At 35.4% G+C, this 26,125-nt stretch overlaps 1 protein-coding gene across 1 annotated transcript in view; it reads right to left on the bottom strand.

The window, feature by feature from the left end:
- Positions 1–16,061: 16,061 nt before the first annotated feature.
- CTNNA3 (catenin alpha 3) overlaps positions 16,062–26,125 on the bottom strand; it is a 1,693,405-nt gene continuing 1,683,341 nt past the window's right edge. Inside the window, exon 17 of the mRNA XM_017876520.1 lies at positions 16,062–16,311. Coding sequence (XP_017732009.1) covers positions 16,162–16,311 — 150 coding nt within the window. The 3' untranslated portion in view covers positions 16,062–16,161. The remainder of the gene's footprint in view (positions 16,312–26,125) is intronic.

The following is a 26,125-nucleotide window of genomic DNA, read 5'->3' as shown; positions in this document are numbered from 1 at the left end:
TACATGAATATACATATTGAATGATATTAAATGTTATTTTCCTCTGACATACATTTATCTAATATTTTGTCTAATTTCATTTGGCACAATTTACAGTCTTGTCTTATTCATAACTATCCCAGGAATGCCTTTAATGTTTTTGCCTTAGATAGGATGTCAGTATCTCGTATCTTAAAATAACACTTATGTTATTATCAGTGCATTTTATCCATTGATTTTGGGGTATTTAGTAAATATAAGTATGCTGGGGTAAACAAATGAATCTCCTAATATTAAACTATCCTTGCATTCTTGGAATAAATCTTACTTGTACATATTATATTTTTATTGTGCACAGCATTTGATTTGTCTCATTTTAGCTGCATGTTAGCATCTGTCTTCCAAAGTGGTGGTTATGTAGATATTGGCAGCTATAGTTTTGGAAAAATATTACTAAAATGATGGCACATAATAAAATAGATAAGAGTCTGATGTTCTTTATCATATCCCTGGCAGCATTTAATAGTAAGAAAAGTATGTATTCCCTGATAATACTAAATAGTTATTTAGCAACTATCCTTGAATCTTTTTAAGTTATCATTATACAGAATATTTTAAATTCATACCACCTCCTCTGTTCTTTTCAAATATCTCTATCTCATCAGATCTCTGTTTCATGTGATAGCTATGTATTTTATCTTGGGTTTCCATATTTGCTAAGAGTTTTTTAACTTTAAAAATTTCATCTGAATTACCTATTTTAACACCTGAATCCCAGTTTTGTATATTTTACTTCTTTTTTATTTATCATAGTAATCAGAATTGTCCTAGTAACCCTATCAAAGGACCGGTGTTTACAATGCATTACCAATTTTAGTGTTTTCGCTTTTCTTATTTATTTATTTTCTATTCTGTTACTATAAAATTATGTGGCATATTTTAGAAAAATATTTGAAAAATATACATCTAATAAAAGGTGTATACTTTGAATAGACAAATTATACCATCTCATAAATAAGAAGACAATCCAATAACAACAACAAAAAGGGCAAAAAGGTTTAGACAGACACTTTTCTAAAAGAAGATGTGAAAGTAGTAGATAAGTACATGGAAAGATACTTAACATCATTAATCACCAGGAAAATAGAAACTAAAACTACAATAAGATACCACTATATACCTAATAGAATAGCCTAACTTCAAAAGCTTGACGATGCCAAGTGTTGGAGAAGATGCAGGTGGTGAATCAACTGAAATTCTAACACATCGCTAGTGGGAATGCAAAATGGTACAAATGCTCTGGGAAACTATTTGACGGTTTCTTAAAAAACTGAACATACACTGGTCATGTAACCTAGCAATCCTACTCCTGATTATTGACCTAAGAGAAATAAATATATATATATCCATAAAAAGATTCACAGTAATGTTCACAGCAGCTTTATTCATAATAACTAAGAACATAAATACTCCAATTTTTCACTAATAAATGGACAAATTGTAATAATGGCACATGCATACAAGCGAATACTACTGAGCAATAAAAAGAATAAATATTCACACATGGATCAATCTCTGAAGCATTATGTTAAATGAAAACACTACACAATTTTTTATGATTCTATTTACCTGAAACTTCAAAAAAAAACATTCTAATTGATGGTAATAGACTATAAATCAGTGACTGCCAAGGGGTATGGATAGAGGTGATGATACAAGGGGATTGATCACAAAGTGGCAAGAAGCTATTTTTTTGGTGGATGGAAATATTCTATATCAAAATTGTGGTGGTGGCTGCATAAATGCAAATTTTTATCAAAACTCATTCAATTGTACATTTAAAACAAATGAATTATCTGTGTGTAAATTATACCTGGATAATGATTTTAAAGATTAGGCTTTTAAAAGACAAATTTTGTAAAAGATAGTTCATAAATATAACAAATAGAAAAAAAATGTAGTAGAAAAAATGACATTTTAAAGAGAAGACAGTGATACATACAGGAAACAGCTATTATTATTAAAATAAAATTTATTAAAGAAAATAAAATAAAAGGAGAAATGCCTAGCAACACTACAGATTTAAAATGTTTTGAGAGGGATAGCTGCCAATACACTTAAAATCTTACCTAAACTTTGTTTCAAAATCTAAAATTATTAAAATTTAAAGAAGGAGAAATAAATACAACCATTATAACTATTTATAAAATTATGCTGTTATCAGTGAAAGAAATTGTCATTCAACGCACTCAAACTTGCCAAAAACCCTAGCCCTAAGCATTTGACAAACAAGCCTTTTTCAGCTTTTAATAGAAAAACAATTTCTATAAATTAATAATATTTTATGGACTAGAATAGGTGTAATAGCTTATCAATAATGTTATGTTTATTGTAAACCTCATAACAAATCTTGAAAATCATGGTAGCAGAAGAGGTCATTAGACATCACTTCTCTTATTAATATAGATGTAAATTCCTAATCAATTTGTTTGTGAGATACATCCTTATTATTGTGTGTAGCTAGATATTTTTATTTCTATGACTTTGTGGTATACTTTTGTGGAAATACAATCCAATAGAATTACCAATTCTTTTGTTGATGGAAACTTGGGTAGTTTTCAATCATAGAGTATTACAAATATTACTGCTATAAACAATTATGCACATAACTTGCCATGAACACTTCTATACATTTCTGATAGGTATACACATAGAAGTGGAACTACAGGACACAGGATGTACACAGAGTTAGCTTCAGTAGGTACTTCCAGTTATCAGAGTGGTTGTACCATCTTCAAAATATAAGAGTTTCACTGTTCCATATTCTCATTAATTATGTTATTGTTAGTCATTTCTACTTTAGCTAATCTTGAAGGCATGTAGATGCATCAAATTGTGGTTTTAATTTAAATGTCCTGTATATAGGATATATATATATTTTGAGACCTCACTCTGTTGCCCAGGCTGGAATGTAGTGGCAAAATCATGGCTCACTGCAGTTTCAACATCCAGGGCCTAAGCATAGGACATGTGTTATGTGTTTATTGTTACTCAGATATCCTCATTTGTGAAGTGTCCATTCAGGTGGTTTTTTTATTCCCCAATTGTTTTATGTCTTTTCTTATCTATTTGTAGGAGGTTTTCCCCAGAAAAACTTTATTAAGATGTAATTTATTTATAATAAATTCCATGCATTTTAAGGGTAGTAATCAATGAATTTCAACAAATGTAGTTCTTCCTCGATCTGCGTATGTTATTGGTTTAGTATGAGTATTACAAGTATCTCCTGCCACCCTGAGGCTTTCTTTTACACACTTTGCAGTATATTTTAATGAACAGAAGATTTAATTTTAATATAACTCAATTTATCAAAATATTTTCCAGAAAATTTTACTAAAAGTAATTTTCTGACTGCATTCATTAAAAAAATAAAAGTTAATTAATCAGAAAAAAATTATTTTCCTTAGGATTAGTGCCTATTATGTTCTCTTTAAGAAAATTTTCTACTCAAAGGTCATGAAGACAATCTCCTGATTCCTTCTGAAAGTTTTGAATTTTACCTTTCATATTTAAATTAGAATTCCACAAACAATTTATCTCTATGTATGAAACAAGGTAGAGATAAGTCCTCATTTTTTGTATGGTGATGAAGTTGATTGAGTGAAAATATTAGAAAAAATATTTCTCCACTTAAATTGAGTGTTATCTTTGTCAAAAATTAGATCACTTAATATGTGTGAGTATGGTTTGGGATCTATCATATATTCTATTAGCCTATAATTCTATCACTGTGCTAATATTACTGTTCCAGTTGTCTAATAACTGTGAATAAACAACCTCAATATTTAATGGCTTAAAACAACAATTTTTTTTTTTCTCAGAATTACCTGGCTTGACCTGACTCAAGTGATTGTCATCTAGAATTTTGCCAAAGATATGAGGGTAGCTGGAATTGAAGTTATCGGAAGGTTTGATGAGGCTGACGTTAGGGATAACTTCTTCACTCACATATCTGGCGCTTGAGTTGGAATGTTTAGAATTCATTGGGTCTAGGTAAATACCTCTCTCTCTCTTCACATTGGTCTCTATACATAGCTAACCATGGGCTTCATCATGACTGTCAGTATTAAGATAGTGTAATTTTTTTTGTGGTGGCTTCACATTTTCTATAGAATAAGTGATCTGGAGTAAATACGTTTAACATGTCCAAAGGAGAAGAGAAAGTCTTCCTAAGATCTAGCTTCATGTATCTAATGTCATTTCTGCCATATTCCTTTGGTTAAGCAATTCATTAAGGGTAGCCCTTAGATCCAAAGGAAATTGAGGAATGGATTTTATTTCTCAATGGGTAATGAAATGTGTGTATAGAAAATAAAAAGCATAATGGTGGCCATCTCTGAGACAAACTATGATAGTATCAACTATGGTCCCAACTGTGTATGTCTTTCTGCTGTTCAGAATCTGTAAAAACCCTTAAAAATCTCATATCATTATAGAATCTCAAATGCCAAGATCTCATCATCTAAATGAAGTCCAGGCACCATATGAGATCCTCACATAAAGTACTTTGGATACAACTCTTCAAGAACAATTCCTCTCAATCCAAAAGCCAGAAAACTAAAGAAAATTTACCTTCCCTGTCATACAACATTTAGTAGTGAAACAGGCTTAGGATTGTTTCAAAGAAAATCTCATTTCTTTGAAAAGACATGGGACAAAACGATACGATAAGCATTGGTCTGTAGCAATGTTGAAATTAAGGCATATATATCACTAGTTCCTTGATGAAGAAGCATTTATACTCCCTGGGAATAAATTTCTGTAACTTTTGGCACTGTGTCCTATATTCTGAATTCTGTCCTCTGAGTCATTCTAACTTTTCCACAAGAGATGGCATCATATTTGCAGCTGGTGGCCTTCTTGGTCTTTCTGCCTTTAAAGTTCTTAGAAGATTTCATCTAGTTGAAAGTGTCTACCAGGTATGTCTGCAAAATTATTGGAAGTGATCTGATCCAGCAGAGAATGGCTAAGTAATAAATTTATTAATATTAGTATAATAATATTATCTATCTTGATAAATGCACCATGTGCACCTAAAAAGAATGTGTGCTCCGCTGTTGTTCATTGGATTGTTCTGTAAATGTCAATTAAGTAAGTGGACTGATAGTTTTGTTCTGGTCATTCATGTGTTTATCAATGTTCTATCTACTTGTTCTATCAATTACTGAGATAGGAAGTTAGAGTCTAAAACTGTAGTAGTAAATCTGCCTATTTCTATTTTATGTTTTTCTATATCTATTTTGTATTCTTCTTTGTATATTTTTCTTCATGTATTTTGAAGCCCTGTTGTTGATAAAGATACATGAGTGTTATGTCTCTTTGGAGAAGTGACCACTTCATTTTGTATAGTGTCCATCTTTATCACAACTTGATAATATTCCTACTCTTAAAACTACTACTTTGAAATTAGGATAGCTACTATAGTTCTATTTTGATTGGTGTTTGTATGGTATATCTTTCTCAACGTTTTTCTCTTTAACACAAATATTTGTTTATATTTAAAGTGTATTTTTTGTAGACAGCACATAGATGTATCTTACATTTTTGTCAAATTTGATGAATTCTGTCTTTTAACTTGTATGTTTAGATCATTCTCAATCACTATTTCTTGAAGTATTTCTTCTTCCTATTCTTGTTTCCCTTTTGGCATTCCAACTACTTATATTTCAATAACTCAATTACATATTAGATGGTTAAGTATTATCACAGATAAAGACATTTCATTCCCTGTCAAACTCTGTTCCTCTGTCTCCCTCCCTTCCTCTTTCTCTCTCTCTCCCGCTGTCTCTCTCAGACATACACACAGATTTCAGTTTGGGTAATTTCTATTGACCTATCCTCAAGTTCAGTGATTGTTTTCCCCTTAGATCTGTCAAGTCTCCTCATGAACCTGTTTCAAGCATTCTTTACTCCTCTTACTTTGATTTTGAAACCTAGTACAGATGCTCCTTGATTTACAATGGGGTTACATACTGAAAAAGCCATTATAAGTTGAAAATATCATGTTGTAAGACATCTAATACTCTGATAAACCCATCATAAAGTCAAAAAGTTATAAATTGAATCATCATATGTCCGTGGGGCTACATCCTAATAAACCCAGTATACAGCCAAAACTCTTAAGTCAAACCCTTATAAGTTGGAGACTGTCTGTATTTTTATTTGGTTCTTTTTAAAAATTTCCAATTTCTCTGTTTAAATTACCTGTATGACCTTCCATGTTGTCTACCTTTTTCATTAGAGACTTTAATATGTTAATCGTAATTATTTTAAAGTCTCTGTTTGATAGTATGACACTTCCAATGTCTATGACATATATACATCTTGTTTGGGTGATTGTTTTGTCTTTTCTGTGTTTCATTGCCTTTTTGGTATGTTTTCAAATTTTTTGTTAAAAGTCTAGTATGTTATATACAACAGCAGACACTAAAGTAAATAATCTTGGAGTAATTAATTTTGGAGATAAACATCCTTCTACTAGATCTGTAATGTGGGAGTTTTATTAACTCAAAAATTGAAAAATTATTGTGGCTATGGTTAGCCTCAGTTCACCATAAGCTTCAAATTTCTCAAGTGATATCTTGTGCTTAGTGTGTGGACTAATTAGCCAAAGGATGTTTTTTCCTCAATGTCTGCTCCCGGCTTGGCAATGAGCCTCTTCTCTTGGCTTTTAATCTTCCCTTTGAGTTAGTACCCAGAGATAATCTGTCCTTTTCAGCTCTATCAGATGTTTAGACTATTATTTTTACTCAATACTGGTTAGTGTGGTGGTGCTGATTGGGTAGGGAAGTAGAAGAAATTTTTTTTCTGTAATTTTCATTAAGCTCAAGTCTTAGGCAGGCATCTGTGTACTTGGTTCTCAGAGGCTTGTTATTCACAAGTGTTTCTGCCCATCCTTGACTTCTGGCCAACGTGTATTCCTGATCTTCCACCAGGCATAGAACTGATTTTGTGGGTTTTTTTTTCTTTTCTTTTTTCTGTTCCTTTTCCCTGTCTAGAGTTGGTTTCCGTCAGTTCTCTCTGGCCACAGTTTTTGTTTTCCTTCCATTTCAGATTAAGCCTTTATTCTTTGAGGGAGATAAAGAAGGTGAATTTGGTTGAATTCTTGTAGTGGCTGCTGTTATCCCCCAGCTAGCCCCACTGGATGAGTTACCTCAATATTCCCCCTGGTCTTCTCTGTGAATAACTGATGTGGTTCCCAAAAGAAAAGTCTGAAAAGCATGTGAAGCCCCTATGTCTGTGTCTCCCAGGGCCTCCTCACTTTCCCGCTTGCCTGGTACCAGTTGTTCCTTTGCATGTTTAGTGCTTCCTTCAGGAGTTCTTGTAAGGCAGGTTTGGTGGTGACAAAATCTCTCAGCATTTGCTTGTCTGTAAAGGATTTTATTTCTCCTGCGCTTATGAAGCTTAGTTTGGCTGGGTATGAAATTCTGAGTTGAAAATTCTTTTAAGAATGTTGAGTATTAGCCACCACTCTCTTCTGACTTGTAGGGTTTCTGCTGAGAGATCCACATTAGTCTGATGGGCTTCCCTTTGTGGGTAACCCAGCCTTTCTCTCTGGCTGCCCTTAACATTTTTTCCTTCATTTCAACTTTGGTGAATCCAACAATTATGTGTCTTGGAGTTGCTCTTCTCGAGGAGTATCTTTGTGGCATTCTCTGTTATTTCCTGATTTTGAATGTTGGCCTGCCTTGCTAGGTTGGTAAGTTCTCCCTGAAAATATCCTGAAGAGTGTTTTCCAAGTTGGTTCTATTCTCCCCATCACTTTCAGGTACACCAATTAGATGTAGATTTGGTCTTTTCACATAGTCCCATATTTCTTGGAGACATTGTTCATTTCTTTTTACTTTTCTTTCCTCTAAACTTCTCTTCTTACTTCATTTCAATCATTTGATCTTCAATCACTGATACCCTTTCTTCTACTTGATTGAATCTGTTACTGAAGCTTGTGTACGTGCTACATAGTTCTCGTGCCATGGTTTTCAGCTCCATCAGGTCATTTAAGGTCTTCTTGATGCTGTTTATTCTAGGTAGCCATTCGTCTAATATTTTTTTCAGGGTTTTGAGCTTCTTGGCAATGGGTTCGAACATCCTCCTGTAGCTCGGAGAAGTTTGTTATTACTGATCATCTGATGTCTTCTCTCAACTCATCAAAGTCATTCTCTGTCCAGCTTTGTTCCATTGCTGGCAAGGAGCTGCGTTCCTTTGGAGGAGAAGAAGTGCTCTGATTTTTAGAATTTTCAGCTTTTCTGCCCTGGTTTCTCCCCATCTTTTTGATTTTATCTACCTTTGGTATTTGATGATGGTGACCTACAGATGGGGTTTTGGTGTGGATGTCCTTCTGTTTGTTAGTTTTCCTTCTCACACAGTCAGGACCCTCAGCTGCAGGTCTGTTGGGAGTTTGCTGCAGGTCCACTCCAGACCCTGTTTGCCTGGGTATCACCAGAAGAGGCTGCAGAACAGCAAATATTGCAGAACAGCAAATGTTACTGCCTGATCATTCCTCTGGAAGATTCGTCTCAGAGGGGCACCTGGCTGTATGAGGTGTCAGTTGGCCCCTACTGGGTGGTGTCTCCCAGTTAGGCTACTCAGGGGTCAGGGATCCACTTAAGGAGGCAGTCTGTCCATTCTCAGATCTCAAACTCCATGCTGGGAGAACTACTACTCTCTTCAAAGCTGTCAGACAGGGACGTTTAAGTCTGCAGAAGTTTCTGCTGCCTTTTATTCAGTTATGCCCTGCTCCCAGAGGGGGAGTCTACAGAGGCAGGCAGGCCTCCTTGAGCTGTGGTGGACTCCACCCAGTTTGAGCTTCCTGGCAGCTTTGTTTACCTACTCAAGCCTCAGCAATGGCAGATACCTCTCCTGCAGCCCCACTGCCTCCTTGCAGTTCAATCTCAGACTGCTATGCTAGCAGTGAGTGAGGCTCCGTGGGTATGGGACCCTCCAAGCCAGGCACGGGATATACTCTCCTGGTGTGCCATTTGATAAGACTGTTGGAAAAGCGCAATATTAGGGTGGGAGTGTCCCGATTTTCCAGGTACCGTCTGTCATGCCTTCCCTTGGCTAGGAAAGGGAATTCCCTGACCCCTTGTGCTTCCCAGGTGAGGCGATGTCCCTCCCTGCTTCAACTCACACTCTGTGGGCTGCACCCACTGTCCGACAAGCACCAGGGAGGTGAACCTGGTACCTCAGTTGGAAATGCAGAAATCACCCATCTTCTGAGTCAGTCATCCTGGAGCTGTGGACTGGTGCTCTTCCTATTCAGCCATCTTGGAATCTCCTCCCTTTTTTAGCGTTTTGAGACAAGGTCTGACTCTATCACCAAGGGTGGAATGCAGTGGCATGATCTTAGCCCACTGCAACATCCACCTCCTGGGTTCAGGTCATCCTCTCACCTCAGCTTCCCAAGTAGCTGGGACTACAGGCATACACCACCACACCTGGCTAATTTTTGTATTTTTTGTAGAAACGAGATTTGTCATGTTGCCCATGGCTGGTCTTGAACTCATGTGCTCAAGCAATCCACCTGCCTCAGTCTCAAAGTGCTGGGATTACAGTCCTGAGCCACTGTACCTGGCAACTCCCCTCTTTATTTGAGAAAGGATAGCAGCTGGAAGGCCAAATTGGCTTAATTTCCATGCGAACTGAAGCTGGGTCAGGTTCCATGATTCAGACAATGGCCTGTATCTTGAGTCTGGTAAAAAATGTCTAGTATATGCTATCTCTGTTCATGATCTCAAAAAATTGCTGTGAACTTAGGTTATTTTCTCTTCTAAGCAACGTTAGAGAAAAGTGATTGAGATGTGAACATCCTCATTTTGTTCTATTGCTAAAATGGAACTTGAATAGAGTGCTCAAATCTTAATTTTAACAGAAAACTACTCTTTCCATTTTACCAAACATGGGATTTATTAGCAAGAAATTCTTCAACCTTTCATTTATTTCTATAAATGTGCTTATATCTTTTTTTAAGTTCGACTAAATCAATTTTTTTTTATTTTTAAGATTCAGGGGATACATGTGCAGTTTTGTTACAAGGGTATATAGCATGATGCTGAGGTTTGGGCTTCTATTAATTTCATCACTCAAATAGTGAACATAGTACCCAATACGAATTTTTTCAACTCTTACCCCTCTCCCCCTCCTACCCTTAGAGACTCCGGTATCTATTGTTCCCATCTTTGTGTCCCTGTGTAATCAATGTTTAGCTCCCACTTGTAAGTGAGAACATGCGGTATTTGATTTTCTGTTTTAGCATTAATTTGCTTAGGATAATGGCCTCCAGCTGCATTCATGTGGATGTGAAGGACACAATTAAATTATTTTATATGGCTGCATAGTATGCCATGGTGTATATGTACCACATTTTCTTTATTTAATAAATGTGATTATATTTTAATTCAACTTCATCCTGGCTGAGAAGAAGAGCTCTTTTTTCTTTTTTTTTCAAATCTAATCTTTCTACCTGCTCTAATCTTACATTCTCTCATTTGCTTGACTTTATTCCATCAGTTGTAGTCTTAATTTTTCACAGGTTCATTCTCTTCTGGCCGCTTTTTGTTCTTTATCTAAACATTTCTCAATTACTGTCACTTTAAGCAGTATATAAATACAAATGTTAACAAACAAAAATGCTTTTGGTGATTCTGTCTGCTCTGACCCTCTCTCTCTTTCTTTATCTCTCTTTTATTCCTTTCAACTTCAAACTTTTGGAAACTTGAGTCTGTGCCACCATATTTTTTCTGTCATTGCATACTTAGTACTCAACTGATCCTGATATAATTTTTGCCTTCACCATATTACTGATACTGCTTTAACAAAGATATAAAAACGCCTTCTAAATGCAAAATCCAATGTGTACTTTTAAGGCTAAGCCAACCTGCATAATTTTGCAGGTTGCATCCTTTGTAGTCATTGGTCACTGCACTGTCAATCATGTAAAAATATTCAAGGACTTTATAGTCTAGATGGGAATATGTGCAAAAAGATGATTATGATATGTGTACTGCTGTGATTTTGGCAATCATAGAGGGAATATGATAGAAACTGCTAGCTGCCACCCAACATTCATTCTCTTTTTCATAGAAACAGAACCCTGATTACACTGGGGAAAGCAATAGTGCAGGATTAAAACACAAACAAATATACAAAATCTATATTTTGTAGCATACCTTGCAGTTAAATATAACAGTATGACTATGCTCCAGCCAATAGTTTGTAAAAAAAAAAAAAAGAAAAAAATAGTATTTGAAATGGACCTTCTGGAAGGTTCCTTTAAAAGTGTAAGGAATGTTTGCTTCATTTTCTCTTTATTCTTACTGCCTGGAATATACAAGTCATTGTTAGAGCTGCATAAGCCATATTTTTGACCTTGATAATAACGACAGCCAGAAGCCAAGAAAAGTGAAATTCAAAGACAAAAGTGCCTGATTCCCTGGTGGCTTTGTGAAGCTGTCATAACAGTTCTAGACTGCCCATTCGCAGGCTCACTTTATGGAGGCAGTAAACTCCCAATTTGTTTTAACTGCCACAGTCAAGTCTCAGAATCTTATAAAGGTACATTGGAATCACTTGTGAAAAAAAGTTGTTTCTGGATTACTGTCTCAGCTATTTTTTTAAAAAATGGCATCCAACATATTTTCACTGGATGGCCCCATATACTTCTCTTTCATACCTCTTTCCTAAGTTCCAGAACCAAAGACCCAACTTCTCCTAAACCTTCTCCTTAGATGCCCCTTAGTCACTTAAATTCAACAAGCAAAACCTGAATGAGTTTCTGTACTCACCGTAACACGGTCTTCCTTCTATATACACTGTTTAGTTAACGATGCCATTGATGACTAAGTAAACTATTTAACCTCCAAACCTTTAGGAAATTCTTAATTCTTTCTTCTTTTTCACCCTTAACACCCAATGGATAATTGACTCTAAACATATTTTCCTCAGAATTGTTCCTTGTATAGACCCACTCCTTTCCATTCTCGTCAATATTGTCTTAAGTAAGTTCTCACTGTTTCTCTCTTAGACTAATTTTTTTAAAATTATTATTATTCTTTAAGTTCTGGGTTACATGTGTAGAACGTGCGGTTGTGTTACATAGGTATACACATGCCCTGGTGGTTTGCTGCACCCATCAACCCATCACCTACATTAGGTATTCCTCCTAATATTATCCCTCCCCTAGCCCCCCACCCACTGACAGGCCCTGGTGTGTGATGTTCCCCTCCCTGTGTCCAAGTGTTCTCATTGTTCAATTCCCACTTACGAGTGAGAACATGTGGTGTTCGGTTTTCTGTTCCTGTGTTAGTTTGCTGAGAATGATAGTGTCCAGCTGCATCCATGTCCCAGCAAAGGACATGAAGTCATCCTTTTATATGGCTGTGCAGTATTCCATGGTGTATATGTGTCACATTTTCTTAATCCAGTCTATCACTGATGGACATTTGGGTTGGTTCCAAGTCTTTGCTATTGCGAATAGTGCTGCAATAAACATCTTAGACTGATTTTTAAAAGTCATTCCTAAATAGGCCTCAATCTTCTAGTCCTTTATCTTTCTAATCTATCACTGCCCTGTCTAAAAAATGTTAGCTTTGAAATGCATAGATTTATTAATGCCCATCTCAAACGAAGAAATTGTTAATTACTCTCAATTGCCTACAGGGTAAAATTAAATGATAAATGATCCTTTCAAAACATTCCCAGTTTCCTTTACAAGCTTTTGCTCTACTCGCCCACCCACCCTTATTCCACAACACACACACCAAGAGTACCAAGTAAAGTTGTTTTCAGTCACGTCAGATTGCCTGCCATGTCTGTTACATGCCATGTCTTCCCTATCTCTATTTTATTTCAGTTGTCCCCTCTATCTCAAATCCTTTCCCTCTCCTCCTCCCGTAAGTACACATTTGTTTTCTACTTATTAATCAAGGCCTGAAGCAGGTTTGAGCCACTTACGAAGCTTTCTCTTACCTGCTCTGCACGTCAAATAAATTATTTCCTCACATGCTATACACGCACATTTGTACATACCAATATTGCATGGTTTGTTACAGTGTTCTGGAGTCTTTTTTGTATATTCAGGTACATTTTAGGTTTCTTATTTTTTTATGCATTTTCGGTATCTTAAGGACATTACCATATAATCATCTTTACATCCCTCGGATGTAGTGCTATGCCTTGCACAGAGAGGGGCTCAATTCATAGTAATGGATTTGAATGAACTACATATACTTTGTCTCTATACAGGTAAAACATTCAACTTCAAGATGAGTGCTTGCAATATAGATGTAAGAATGATTGGGGAATAATTTTAATTAAATGGTGTATTATGACAATATCTTTCAGGTTATTTTATTTTATTAATTAATCTTCTTTATCCTAAACCTTCACACCTCAGACCCAGAACAGAACATACTGCCCATTCACTTTAGAAATGCATTCCATTCATACCTACTTATTTTTAACCCACTATATTAGGTAAAGCAATGTTTTGTGAACCTAATTTTGGGATGCCAGCTTTATTTAGTAAACTTTGAATGGTCTGTAGTTTTGAATACCACATTTCTGTAATTTTTAGTGTCTCTCTGCTTTGGAATCACGCTTGCCATTTTTCAAGAGATCTTATAGAAAAATGACAGATGAGATCTTCTTCTGAATTTAAAGAATAGGAACAAGACAGGAACTCAGGGTCACTGAGAGATTAAAGTAAGTGTGCTTTGGCACGCATAAATGAAATGTATTTAGAAAGCTTTCTAGGATCTACCTGCAAACAGATGGCAGTAAGATATGCAAAAGGGGGAATGCTTTCTTTTCTCAGATTTATTTTTTTCTAATGGGGAATAGTGAGTGAGATGATGACAAATAGTTTTGGATTTGCAATGCTATTCCTCATTTTATATAATGACTCAGCTTTTAAATTGTAAATCATGGATTCTAAATAGCTCCTGCCTAATCTATCTGTAATATATGTAAAGTTCATGAATTTGAATCATCATACCAAACAGGAAAGAATACAAACTCAGTTTATATATAGAAAGGAAATTGTATTTTGGAAGGATAATTAACGCCAATAAATTTTAACAGCTATGCAGAAGCTGAACTTCCACCAAATATTTTTTGAAAGCTTAGCTTCAGACAATATGAAAGTGTATATTTGAAAAACAAAATTTATATGAAATTTAGACCTTATAAAGCATGATTAGTGTGTGAAAATGACAAAAGTAAATGGAAGAGTTTATCCTCCAAATGAATATACTTTTTTACATGTTTAACGTAGTATGATGTTAAATGAGAAAATGAAGACTGGATGTTTAATAAGCCAAAAGGAATATACAGAAGTTAAAAAAATATATACATATTAATACATATGCATCTATACACACATATATGCTGTGTGTACCTACATAAATGTATATATACATACATGTATGCATATGTGTCGATACACATGCATGTTCCTGTTTGCATGGCTTGTGACTAAGTAAAATGCATTTTTCTTTGAAAAGGGACAGGGCACTAGTAATACACTGACTGTGTTTATGTGGGATTTTTGATAAAATTTGAATATCAAAGACACTATTTTTCCCCCTCTAAACACCACTGGAATAAAATGCTAGAATGCAATACCATCTTATCATTTCCAAATTATTCACTTTCGACTTGTGTTTTTCAATTTTATCACAGATTCAGTGTTGTCTCTCTGAACAGAGAAAACATAGACCTTTGAAGGTAAACTCAGCTCTGACATTTACTAGTATGACATTGGGGAAGCTATCTAACCCTTCTTAAGTTTACTTCTTTATATATTAAAGAAAACAGAACAAATAAATAAATGATCCATCTGGCATGTTATTGTGAAGATTAACATAAAATATAGGCAAGAGATAGAGAGTCACCATTTGTTTCCTCCCCTTTACTTTTTTTTTTTTTTTTTTTTTTTTTTTTTTTTTGAGATGGAGTCTTGCACTGTCGCCCAGGCTGGAGAGCAGTGGCGTGATCTCGGCTCACTGCAATTTCCACCTCCTGGGTTCAAGTAATTCTCATGCCTCAGACTACTGAGTAGCTGGGATTACAGGCATGCGCCACCACACCCAACTAATTTTTCTATTTTTAGTAGAGACAGGGTTTCACCATGTTGGCCAGGCTGGTCTTAAACTCCTGATCTCAAGTGATCCAGATGCCTCAGTCTCCCAAAGTGCTGGGATTATAGGCATGAACCACCGTGACCAGCCTCTCCCTCTACTTTTGATGGTGATCCTTTGCTTGTGTTTTAGTAATTACGTCCTCTTTCAGAACATTAACTCATTGAGGGAATGTCCAATGCCAGGATACAGAGGCCCTATATATTACACATACATAAATATACTAGTGTAATTAAAAAAATTTTTCTCAGAAATACAAATTCCCAGAATATTTATAATGTTCCATTTAAACTTAAATTTATAATCTTGGTCCATGTCCTTTTCAAAGTCACTGATAACTGAATCCAATATAGATATCAAATATTATTTTATTACCATTTCTTCTCCAGAGAAATGATCTACTGCTATTAAAAGATGAGTAGAAAAGTTATACATTAGTTCTACCATGGTAATTTACAGCAGCTTAAAACTTAGGGCCACCAAAGAATTTATGAAATTTCCTCCAACTCTAATAAGTTCTATCATACTCCAGTTCTGAAAATACATATGGAAATGAAAACTCTCAAGACACGAACATTTATGTTATAAAAAGAAATAGGGGAAAATGAATATCAATTAATAGCAATGAAGCAATCATTTTATTAATTTGCAATTCTACATGCATTTATTTTAGAAAAATTACAGGATTCATTTCGGAGTTCCATCTGTACACATTCTGAAGTCATGCTTTATATTAACATGGATTTCTCATCCAAATGGCTTATAAAATGTGATTTACTCTTTAATCTCTGAAGTAAATAAAAACAACATTTTAAACCTGTTTTAAAGAAATCTGCCAAGATTTCCTGCTAGTTTAAATACATGTACTTTTAATAAAAACTCCAATTTAGTTTTTCTATACTAATTTTACCTAAAAGATTCGGTCATGTAAGCAAGGGTGTTGTAACTCTGTTTCAAGCATCTTCTACCTGTGATCATGTACATGCTAGGCAGTACTCACAGCTGACATGATGAGCTCTCCTCCCAGGTTCTGGATCTCAGCTTTAACCTGACTGCAGATTTTCAGCTGGTGGGAATAGAACTTAATCTGTTCCAGGTAGGCCAACAAGTCCTGTTTGCAAGATGGATCTGGGCACTAAATATGCATCAAAGATAAAAATGGATATAGCAGAATAAATAATAGGTAGATCACAGTGAGTAAAAACAGTATTCACATGGCAGTTACCTTATAAGGCAGCAATTTTATTTTCATAGCGGAACATTTCTCAGCTCAAGTCCAAGTAGATTCTGATATGCTTCTACCATTACAATAGTTTATTCATTTTGCAACCTTAGTTATTTCAGCTTAGCCAAAAGAAATGTTAAAATACTTTTTAGACAGGAAAAGGTAAATAAAATAGCTGCCTTTAATTTATGATAAAGGTTAGAAGCCTTCAGATTATATTTTTAGGTAAATCTAAAGAAATATTTAAAATGTAATTATTTCTTTCACCTAGAATTACTATTAGAATACTCCTAGAATTACTATTACAATGCTCCTTGAGACTCATGGTTCTGCATTGTCTGTCCTTTGCTACTCAAAAGGACATAAAAACATGCAGCAACATAATATGTTCTATTACTTCCAGCATTCAATGTTCTTAACTGTTACAGACAAAGGAAATCATTTCTACCTTAGATAACAGGTGTGAATCTAACTGAAGCCAAGAACCAGACAGTGCACATGATTTAGAATATTAAATTTCCTTATGAAAACCAGCCTCCTGCATCATTTTATCTTTTGGAAGGAACTTCCTGGAGGACAGCTTTGAGCTTTATCATAACATGGTAAATAGCTTTGGTTAAGATTTAATCTTTGTGTTCTTTCTCCTGTGCAATTATAATAGATTTATAAAAATCCCTTCTAACTTAATTCCGCTTTTAGTAAATTTTTATAAGAACAAGGAAATGTGGACAGTGATTTATATCCAAAGATCTTCATTGTAGCATTATGTATAATAGCAAAACTTGGAAATGACCTAAATTCCCCAAATAATGGAAAGACTAAATAAGAATGCCTATCAATATAATGTAGCATTACCCAGTCTCAAGAAAATAGAGTTTCAAAGGATGCAGGTAAATGTTTTGGAAGTTAAAACACAACCTGTAAATACTGCAATCAAATTCTATTAAAAAATGTGTATATTTAAAACATGCTGAATTCCAGATGCAGTGACTCAGGCCTATAATCCCAGCAATTTGGGAAATTGAAACAGGAAAATCCCTTGAGCCTAAGAATTTGAGGTCAGCCTGGGGAACATAGGGAGGCACCATCGCTACAAAAAATAAAAATAAATTAGCCAAGTGTGATCCCAGCTATTTAGGAGGCTGAGGTAGGAGGACTGCCTGAGCCTGAGAGGTTAATGCTGCAGTGAGCCATGATTGTGACACTGCACTTCAGCCTGGGCAAAAGAGTGAGACCTTGTGTCAAAAAATAAATAAATAAAAATAAAAAATAAAATAATAAAACCTGCTGGGACAGGCTCAGCTGTCCATCCTTCCTAGGCATAGATCATGCTGCATCAGGACTCTCTTTGCACCATACCCAGGCAAATCTCCAGGTATTCAGAGCACCAGCTTGCCTGAATCAGCAGGCTGAGCTTCCCCACCCTTTCTGTGCATAGATCAGGGTGCAGCAGGCCCTCTCCACTCCATGCTTAGGCAGATTTCCAGGTATTCAAAGTACACGTTTGCCAGATTGACAGCCTGAGCCACCCCACACTTTCTCTGCAGGGATCCAGGTATGTAGAGGAGCCTTTCTGCTTCATGCCTAGGCAGATCTCCCAGCTCTGGAGCACCCAGTCCCCTGGATTAGGAGTTGAGACCACCCCAAATCTGTGTGTACAGAACTTGAGGACAAGAAGGCTTCCCAGTGCCATGCCTAGGCATACCTCTGGGTGCTTGGTACCCACTCACTGGATTATCCTTCAGCACTGGTGCTCATGACTGCCCTTAGGGGAATCTGTAGGCAAACCTGCCAGTCTGGACCTGCTCATATTGCTCCCAACACCTCTGGGGCTGAGGAGGGAGCTCAGACCACTTTGCACTACAGGAATAAGCCCATTGCCTGAGGCAAGAGAGAGCTTCTGCTAGTAAACAAGGATGAGGTATACACTCAGCAGTATTGGCCATACACACCATCTATGGGCTTGTAGATGGAACTGCATGGCCCAATATAAAACCTGCTTGACAGAAAGGTGTAGAGTACACAAATTAAGCCGAAAGACCTTACCCAGCATTCTCTAAAGTCACATCCCCTAGGGAAAAATAAGTGGAAAAGGGAAAGGGAAAGAAAAAACATAAATCAATAATATTATAGGGAAAGAAAAGAAAAATTATATCTGCACAAATATAATTAAAAAATTTTGAAGTATCAATGCCTCAAGATGAGAAAGAACCAGTGTAAGAATTCTAACACCATGAAAATTCAAAATGTAGTAATACCATCAACATACCATAGTAGCTCTCCAGCTATGGTCTCCAGTGAAGTGGAAACTTGGAAAGGACAGATAGAGAATTTGAAGTGTGGATTGCAAGAAAGTTCAATAAGATCCAAGACGAGGTTGAAAATTAACACAAAGAAACATTTTAAAGCAATCCAGAAAATGAAGGAAGAGATAAACATCTTTAAAATATCAATCAGAGATTCTGGAATTTAAAAACGAACTTAATTTCAAAATACAACTGGAAGCTTCACCAATTAACTGGACTAAGTAGAAGAAAGAATGTCAGATCTTGAAGACCAGTCTTTTGAATTGACCCAGTCAGAAAAAAATAAAGAAAAAGTAATTTTTTAAAAAATGAACAAAGTCTTTGAGAAATATGGGATTATGTAAAGTGACCAAACCTAAAAATTAGTGACATTCTGAGACTGAGAAAAAGATAACAACCTAGAAAAAATACTTGAAGTGATAAATCAAGAAAATGTTCCGAATTTTGCTAGAGAGGTAGACATCTGGATACAAGAAATTCAGAGAACACTTGTGAGATACTATACAAAAAGCAACATTACCAAGGCATATAATCACCAGACTATTCAAGGTCAACGCTAAAGAAAAACATCACAAAGGTAGCTAGAGAAAAAGGTCAGAACACACACAAAGGGAATTCCAAAAGGCTAAAAGCAGACTTCTCTGCATAAACCTTATTTATAAGCTGGGACAGACTGGGGGCCTATTTTCAGAATTTTGAAGAAAAGAAATTCCAACAAAATTTCATATCCCATCAGGCTAAGCTTTATCACTGAAAGAGAAACAAAAATATTTTCCAGACAAACAAGCACTAAAAAAATTCATTACCATTAGGCTAGTCTTATCAGAGACTCTTAAGGGAATTCTAAACATGGGGAAAAAATAGCTGACACCTGCAATCACAAAAACACACTTAAGTACAGAGCCCACAGACCTACAGAGCAACCAAACCATAGAAAATACAAAGCAACCAGCTAACAACTTCATGATAGGATCAAAATCTTGCATATTAATATTATCCTTGAATGTGAATAGCCTAAACACTCCACTTAAAAGGCACAGAGTGGCAAGTTGGATAAAATAAAAACATCCATCCATCTGCTGTCTTCAAGATACCCATCTCACACATAATGACATCATTAAGCTCAAAGTAAAGGGTTGAAGAAATATCTATCTTGCAAATTAAACTACAAAAAAAAGAAGAGTGGCTATTATATTAGATAAAATATATGTATGTTAAAATATATTTAAAATATAATATATAACATATTATATTAGATAAAATACATGTATTTTAAAATATATTAAAATATAATATATAATGATATATTAGATAAAAAAGACTTTAAACCAACAACAGTAAAAAAGGACAAAGAAGGGCATTACATAATGATAAAGGGTTAAAGTCAACAAAAAGACTTAACTATCCTAAATATGTATGTACCCAACACTGAAGCATCTGAATTCATAAAACAAGTACTTCTAGATCTACAAAAAGGCTTAGACAGCCACACAATAATGTTGAGGAACTTCAACTCCTCACTGACAGTGTTAGATATGTGAAATGTTAGTCAATTAAACCTCTTTTTTATATATAAATTAGCTAGTCTCAGTATCTTCACAGTAATGTGAGAATGGACTAATAAATTTATTTTTGGGTAAACAATGAAATTAAGGCAGTAATCAAAAAATTTTTTGAAATAAATAGAAATAAGAGACACAACATATAAAAATCTCTAGGATGCAGCCAAAGTATTTTTAAGAGGAAAGGGGCGAGTTAAAAACCTCCCTAACCTTAAAAAGTTAGGAAAAAGATCTCAAAATTAATTTGTTTAACATCATTTGCCTAGAGGAGCGCTAAAAAAAAACCCAAGAACCAAACCAAACCCCAAAAAAACAAGAACCCAAAAAAAAACCAACCCAAAAAAATTAAAATAGCATGGAAACTGGGAATTGAAAATTCTGGGAGACCTAAAAAATTTCCCAGACGAAATCAATGAAAGGGGACCCTAAAGGTTTTTTTTTTTTTTTTTTTTTTTTTTTTTTTGAAGAAATGATAGATCCGGTAGGGACTGCTAGCTAGATTACCACAGAAAAAAAGAAAAGAAGGGGAAGGATTCCCCAAAAATAACCCCCCCCAACAGCCAGAAGTTATAAAACTAAAGTGGAACATTGCAAACCAATTACCACAGGAAACAAAAAGAGCCTTCAGAACTATTGGGGAACACACCTGTGCATGCAAACTAGAAAACTAGAGGAGAAGATCAATTTCTGAAACACACAAATCCTCCAAGAATGAATCAAGAAAGAAATTGAAACCCTGAACAGTACAATATCGAGTTCCTGAAATTAAATCAGTAATAAGACACCCACCACAACAACAAACAAAAGAGCCCAGCCAAATTCTACCAAACATACATTTGAAGATACTGGTACCAACTAATTTGAAACTATTCCAAAAAATGGAGAAGGAAGGAGACTCTTCCATTAACTCATTCAAACAAAGCCAGCATCATCCTGATTTAGGGAAAACCTAGTAAAGATACGACGAAAAAAAATCTCTGATACCAAATATCTCTGAGTTAAACATAGATGCAGAAATCCTTCAGCAAATATTAGAAACTGCAATTTAGTGGCCATCAAAAAGTTAATGCCACTATGAACAAGTAGGCTTAATTTGATATAATGTAAGAATGGTTAATATTACACAAATCGATTATGTGATTCACACATATAAAGAATTAATAACAAAAATTATATGACTATTTCAGCAGATGTGGAAAGCTTTTGATAGAACACAAAACCTCATGATAAAACCCTCAAGAAACTATGCATCAAAGGGAACATATCTCAAAATAATAAGAACCATCTAAGAGAAACCATACCAACGTTATACTGAAATGGGCAAAGCTGAAACGCAATCCCCTTGAAAACTGCTACAATGATGCCCATTCTCACTCCTGCTTATTCCACCACAGGTCTGGAAAGTCCTAGCCCACAACAATTCAGGCAAAAATGAAATAAATAAAGGTATCCAACTAGACAAATAAAAGTCAAGCCATAGTCTCTTTGCTGTTGATATGATTTTATAACCCAAAAAAACACAAAATACTTTACTAAAAGGCTCTCTGAACTGAGGGACATGACTCAGTAATTTTTAGGAGCAAAATCATGGTATAAAATAAAAATACATTTTCTATGACACCAATAACATGTCAAGCTGAGAACCAAATCAAGAACTCAATTTCACTTACAATAGCTGCAAATAAATAAATAAATAAATATAACAGGGCCGGGTGCGGTGGCTCAAGCCTGTAATCCCAGCACTTTGGGAGGCCGAGACGGGCAGATCACGAGGTCAGGAGATCAAGACCATCCTGGCTAACACGGTGAAACCCCGCCTCTACTAAAAAATACAAAATCTAGCCGGGCGAGGTGGCGGACGCCTGTAGTCCCAGCTACTCGGGAGGCTGAGGCAGGAGAATGGCGTAAACCCAGGAGGCAGAGCTTGCAGTGAGCTGAGATCCGGCCACTGCGCTCCAGCCTGTCCAGCCTGGGCGACAGAGCGAGACTCCGTCTCAAAAAAAATAAAAAATAAAAAAATAAAAATAAATAAATAAATAAAACACCTAGGAACGAATCTAACCAAGGAAGTTAAAGATCTCTACAAGGAGAACTACAAAATACTGCTGAAAGTAATCATAGATGAGACAAACAAATGGAAAAAAACATTTCAAGTTCATCAACTGGAAGAATCAATATCATTAACATGGCCATACTGCCCAAAGCAATCTACAGATTCAATGCTATTCCTATCAAGCAACCAACATCCTTTTCACAGAACTAGAAAATAACTATTGTAAAATTCATATGAAGCCAAGAAATATCCTGACTAGACAAGCAATCTTAAGCAAAAAAAAAAAAAAAAAAAAAGAAGAAGCTGGATGCATCATATCACTTGATTTCAAACTACACTATAAGGCTACAGTAACAACACAGCATGGTATTGACACAAAAACAGATGCATAGGCTGATGGGACAGAATAGAGAACACAGAAATAAAGCTGCACAACTACAACCATCTGATCTTTGACAAAGTTGACAAAAACAAGCAGTGACTCTCTATTCAACATATGATGCTGTGATAGCTGGCTAGCCAAAGGCAGAAGAATGAAACTGGACTCCTATCTTTCATCATCTAGAAAAATTAACTCAAGATGAATTCAAGATTTAAATATAAGACCTCCACAATAAGAATCCTTGAAGAAAAACCTAGGAAACACCATTCTGGATATCAGCCTTGGGAAAGACATTATAACTAAATCTTCAAAAGCAATTGCAACAAAAGAAAATTGACAAGTGGAATCTCTAATTAAAAAGTTTCTGCATAGCAACAAACTCTCAACAGAGTACACAGACAACCCACATGATGGAAGAAAATATTTGCAAACTATGAGTCTGACATAGTTTCACTATCCAGGATCTATAAAGAACTTAAACAATTGAGCAAGCAAAAAACAGCCCCATTAAAAATGGGCAAATGGTATGTGTTAGGTCATTCTTGCATTGCTATAAAAAATACTTCAGACTGGGTAATTTATAAAGAAAAAAGTTCAATTGGCTTGTGGTTCTGCAGGGTATACAAGCATTGCATTGGCATCCACTTGGCTTTGGGGTGGGGGCTCGGAATATTTACTCACAGTGGGAGGTGAAGTGGGAGCAGGCGCATGACATGGCGAGAATAGGAGCAAGAGGGAAGTGGGAGGTGCCACATACTTTTAAATGATCAGATCTTGCGATAACGCACTATCCTGAGGACAGCACACCATGAGGAATCTGCCTCTATTACCAAACACCTCCCACCAGGCCCCCACCTCCAACACTGGGAATTGCATTTCAACATGAGATTTGGGAAGGACAAATGCCAAAACCATATCAAAACATGAATGGACACTTCTCAAAAGAAGACATACAAGTGGCCAACCAACCTGAACATTTTGTTCAACATCACAAATCATCAGAGAAATTCAAATCGAACCAAAATGAGATATTATCTCACACCAGTCAGAATGGCTACTATTAAAAAGTTGAAAACAACAGATACTGGTGAGGCTGTGGAGAAAAGGGAACACTTTATAAACTATTGGTGGGGATGTAAATTAGTTCAGTCACTGTGGAAGCAGTTCAGAGATTTCTCAAAGAACTTAAAACATAACTAACATTTGACTCACTCCTCCCATTACTGTGGACATAGTCAAAAGAAAATAAATTGTTCTACCCAAAAAGACACTTGCATTCATATGTTCATTGAAGCACTATTCACAAAGCAAGGACATGGAACCAACCTAGGTATCCACCAACGGTGGAATGAATAAATAAAAATGGGGTACATATACACCATGGAATAACAGACAGCCATAAAAAGGAATGAATGAAATTATGTCTCTTGCAGCAACGTGGATGCAGCTGGAGGCTATTATCCTAAGCAACTTAATGCAGGAACAAAACCCCAAATACCATATGTTCTTACATACAAATAGGAGCTAAATAATGGGTAATGATGGACATAAAGATGGCCACAGTAGACCCTGAGGCCTGTTAGACAGGGGAGGGAGGAAGGGAGTAAAAACTTGAAAAACTAATTATTGGGTACTATGCTCACTACCTGGGTGATTGCATTAATTGTACTTCAAACCTCAGTATCATGCAATATACCCAGGTAATAAACTTGCACATGTACCCACTGAATCTAAATAAAAGTTGAAATTATTTTTTAAAATGCATTAAAAATAAATAAATTCTGGACTCTGGGTTAAAAAATTAAAAGATGCTGGGAAATAAATATATGACAATAATCAATAAATATGGTATAATCAATACTTTTATTTTATTCAAATTTTGTATATCTTAAATATATATTTCTTCTATAACTATAAAATGTTATTTTTTAAAGCTTTTATTCTAATGACCTAAACTGCAAATTAAAAAGTAGGATGAGCAACCAGAAAACCTTTCATGCATTTCTGCTTTTATTCAGTAACTAGTAACTTAAGCTGGAGTGTTTTTGGAAAATTTGTGAGGTACTTATTCTCTGTTATATTTTTAAAATAGACTACATAGCTCCAGAGTGTGTGCACAAGATGAGAACATGTTACCCTGAGTCAAAGTTGATAATAATCCACGAAGGTAGCAAAGAATTCAATTCTTCTGCAGAAATACTATAAATCTGCAAGACAGGCATGGATATACGCATGAATAGATACAGGATAGCCAGCCAGCCAGAGACACAATCAGACAAGAATATAGAAATTAAGGGTGTTTCTCAAGTTTTCAGTAAACAAATGAGGGTTATCCCTCAAATCTCCTCAAAAGGATTAAATTGTAGCTAATCAAGAAGATTGGAAAGGAGAAAGATATGGAGACAGAAAAGGAAAAGAAAGAGGGAAAGGAAGAAGAGAAGGCAGAGACAGAGGAGGAAGAACAATAGTTAATTTTCATTTAGCTATTACTATGTGCCACATGATATGGAAACTAATTTAGGCATATCATCTCACTCAGTCACTAAAACTTCTAAGACACAAATATTTCCCCCAATTTACAGATGCGAAATTGCCTATAATGATGAAAAACAAGTCATCTCTTTGTTTTCTCTTGACAGGCAGCTGATCTTTATTAGGTACTTCCTCTGTGCTAGGTACTATGCCAAGTTCTTTACATGCATAATTCTAAATTAGTACTCAAAACACCATGTTAATTAGATCTAGTATTTTCATTTTGTAGATTTGCAAAATAAGTTTCAGAGAGAGTAAATGATTTGAATTTAGTTTTCTCTGTTTCATTCACATGAATGCACAATAATCTCTTCTATAGGACATTCTTTCAAAACATTTTTTGTTATTATTGCTCTCACTGAGTAACTTTCTTATCTATTCTTCATTCATAAGTATGGACACAGTGATAATCCCTGACACATAAAGTGTTTCATCTGTCATCTACTATTCTAGATGCTTTGTCTATACTAATTGTTTTAATAATCACACAACACCCACAATTTCATGAGGTAAGTGGAATCATTATCCTCATTTAGCGAAGGGGAGTACTGACACACAGAGAGGTTAACTGACTTGCCAATAAATGGTATTAGTAGTAGAGCTAGTAGTTCAAACATGATCTGGCTCCACCTCCTTACCTCCATGTTCTAGGAACAGTATCAGTCTTCTTGCCAATTGTATCTTTTTTGAAAATATTAAATTGCCATTCTGATTTGTAACTTGGCTTCTTAGACTGACATTCTTATTTGTCAGTTATAAACCAGATTGATGTGGATGTGTTCCTTGTCTAAGACCAGCACCACTCTACAACTTCTGATAAAATCAAACTGTCAAACTAATAATTAGATTCTTTACCAATAACCAATTGCAGTCACTCATGTTTAAGCAA

The sequence above is a fragment of the Rhinopithecus bieti genome, unplaced genomic scaffold (assembly GCF_001698545.2).
Source record: "Rhinopithecus bieti isolate Rb0 unplaced genomic scaffold, ASM169854v2 scaffold_8307, whole genome shotgun sequence".
NCBI lineage: Eukaryota > Metazoa > Chordata > Mammalia > Primates > Cercopithecidae > Rhinopithecus > Rhinopithecus bieti.
This window is presented reverse-complemented; position numbering and strand designations above follow the sequence as displayed.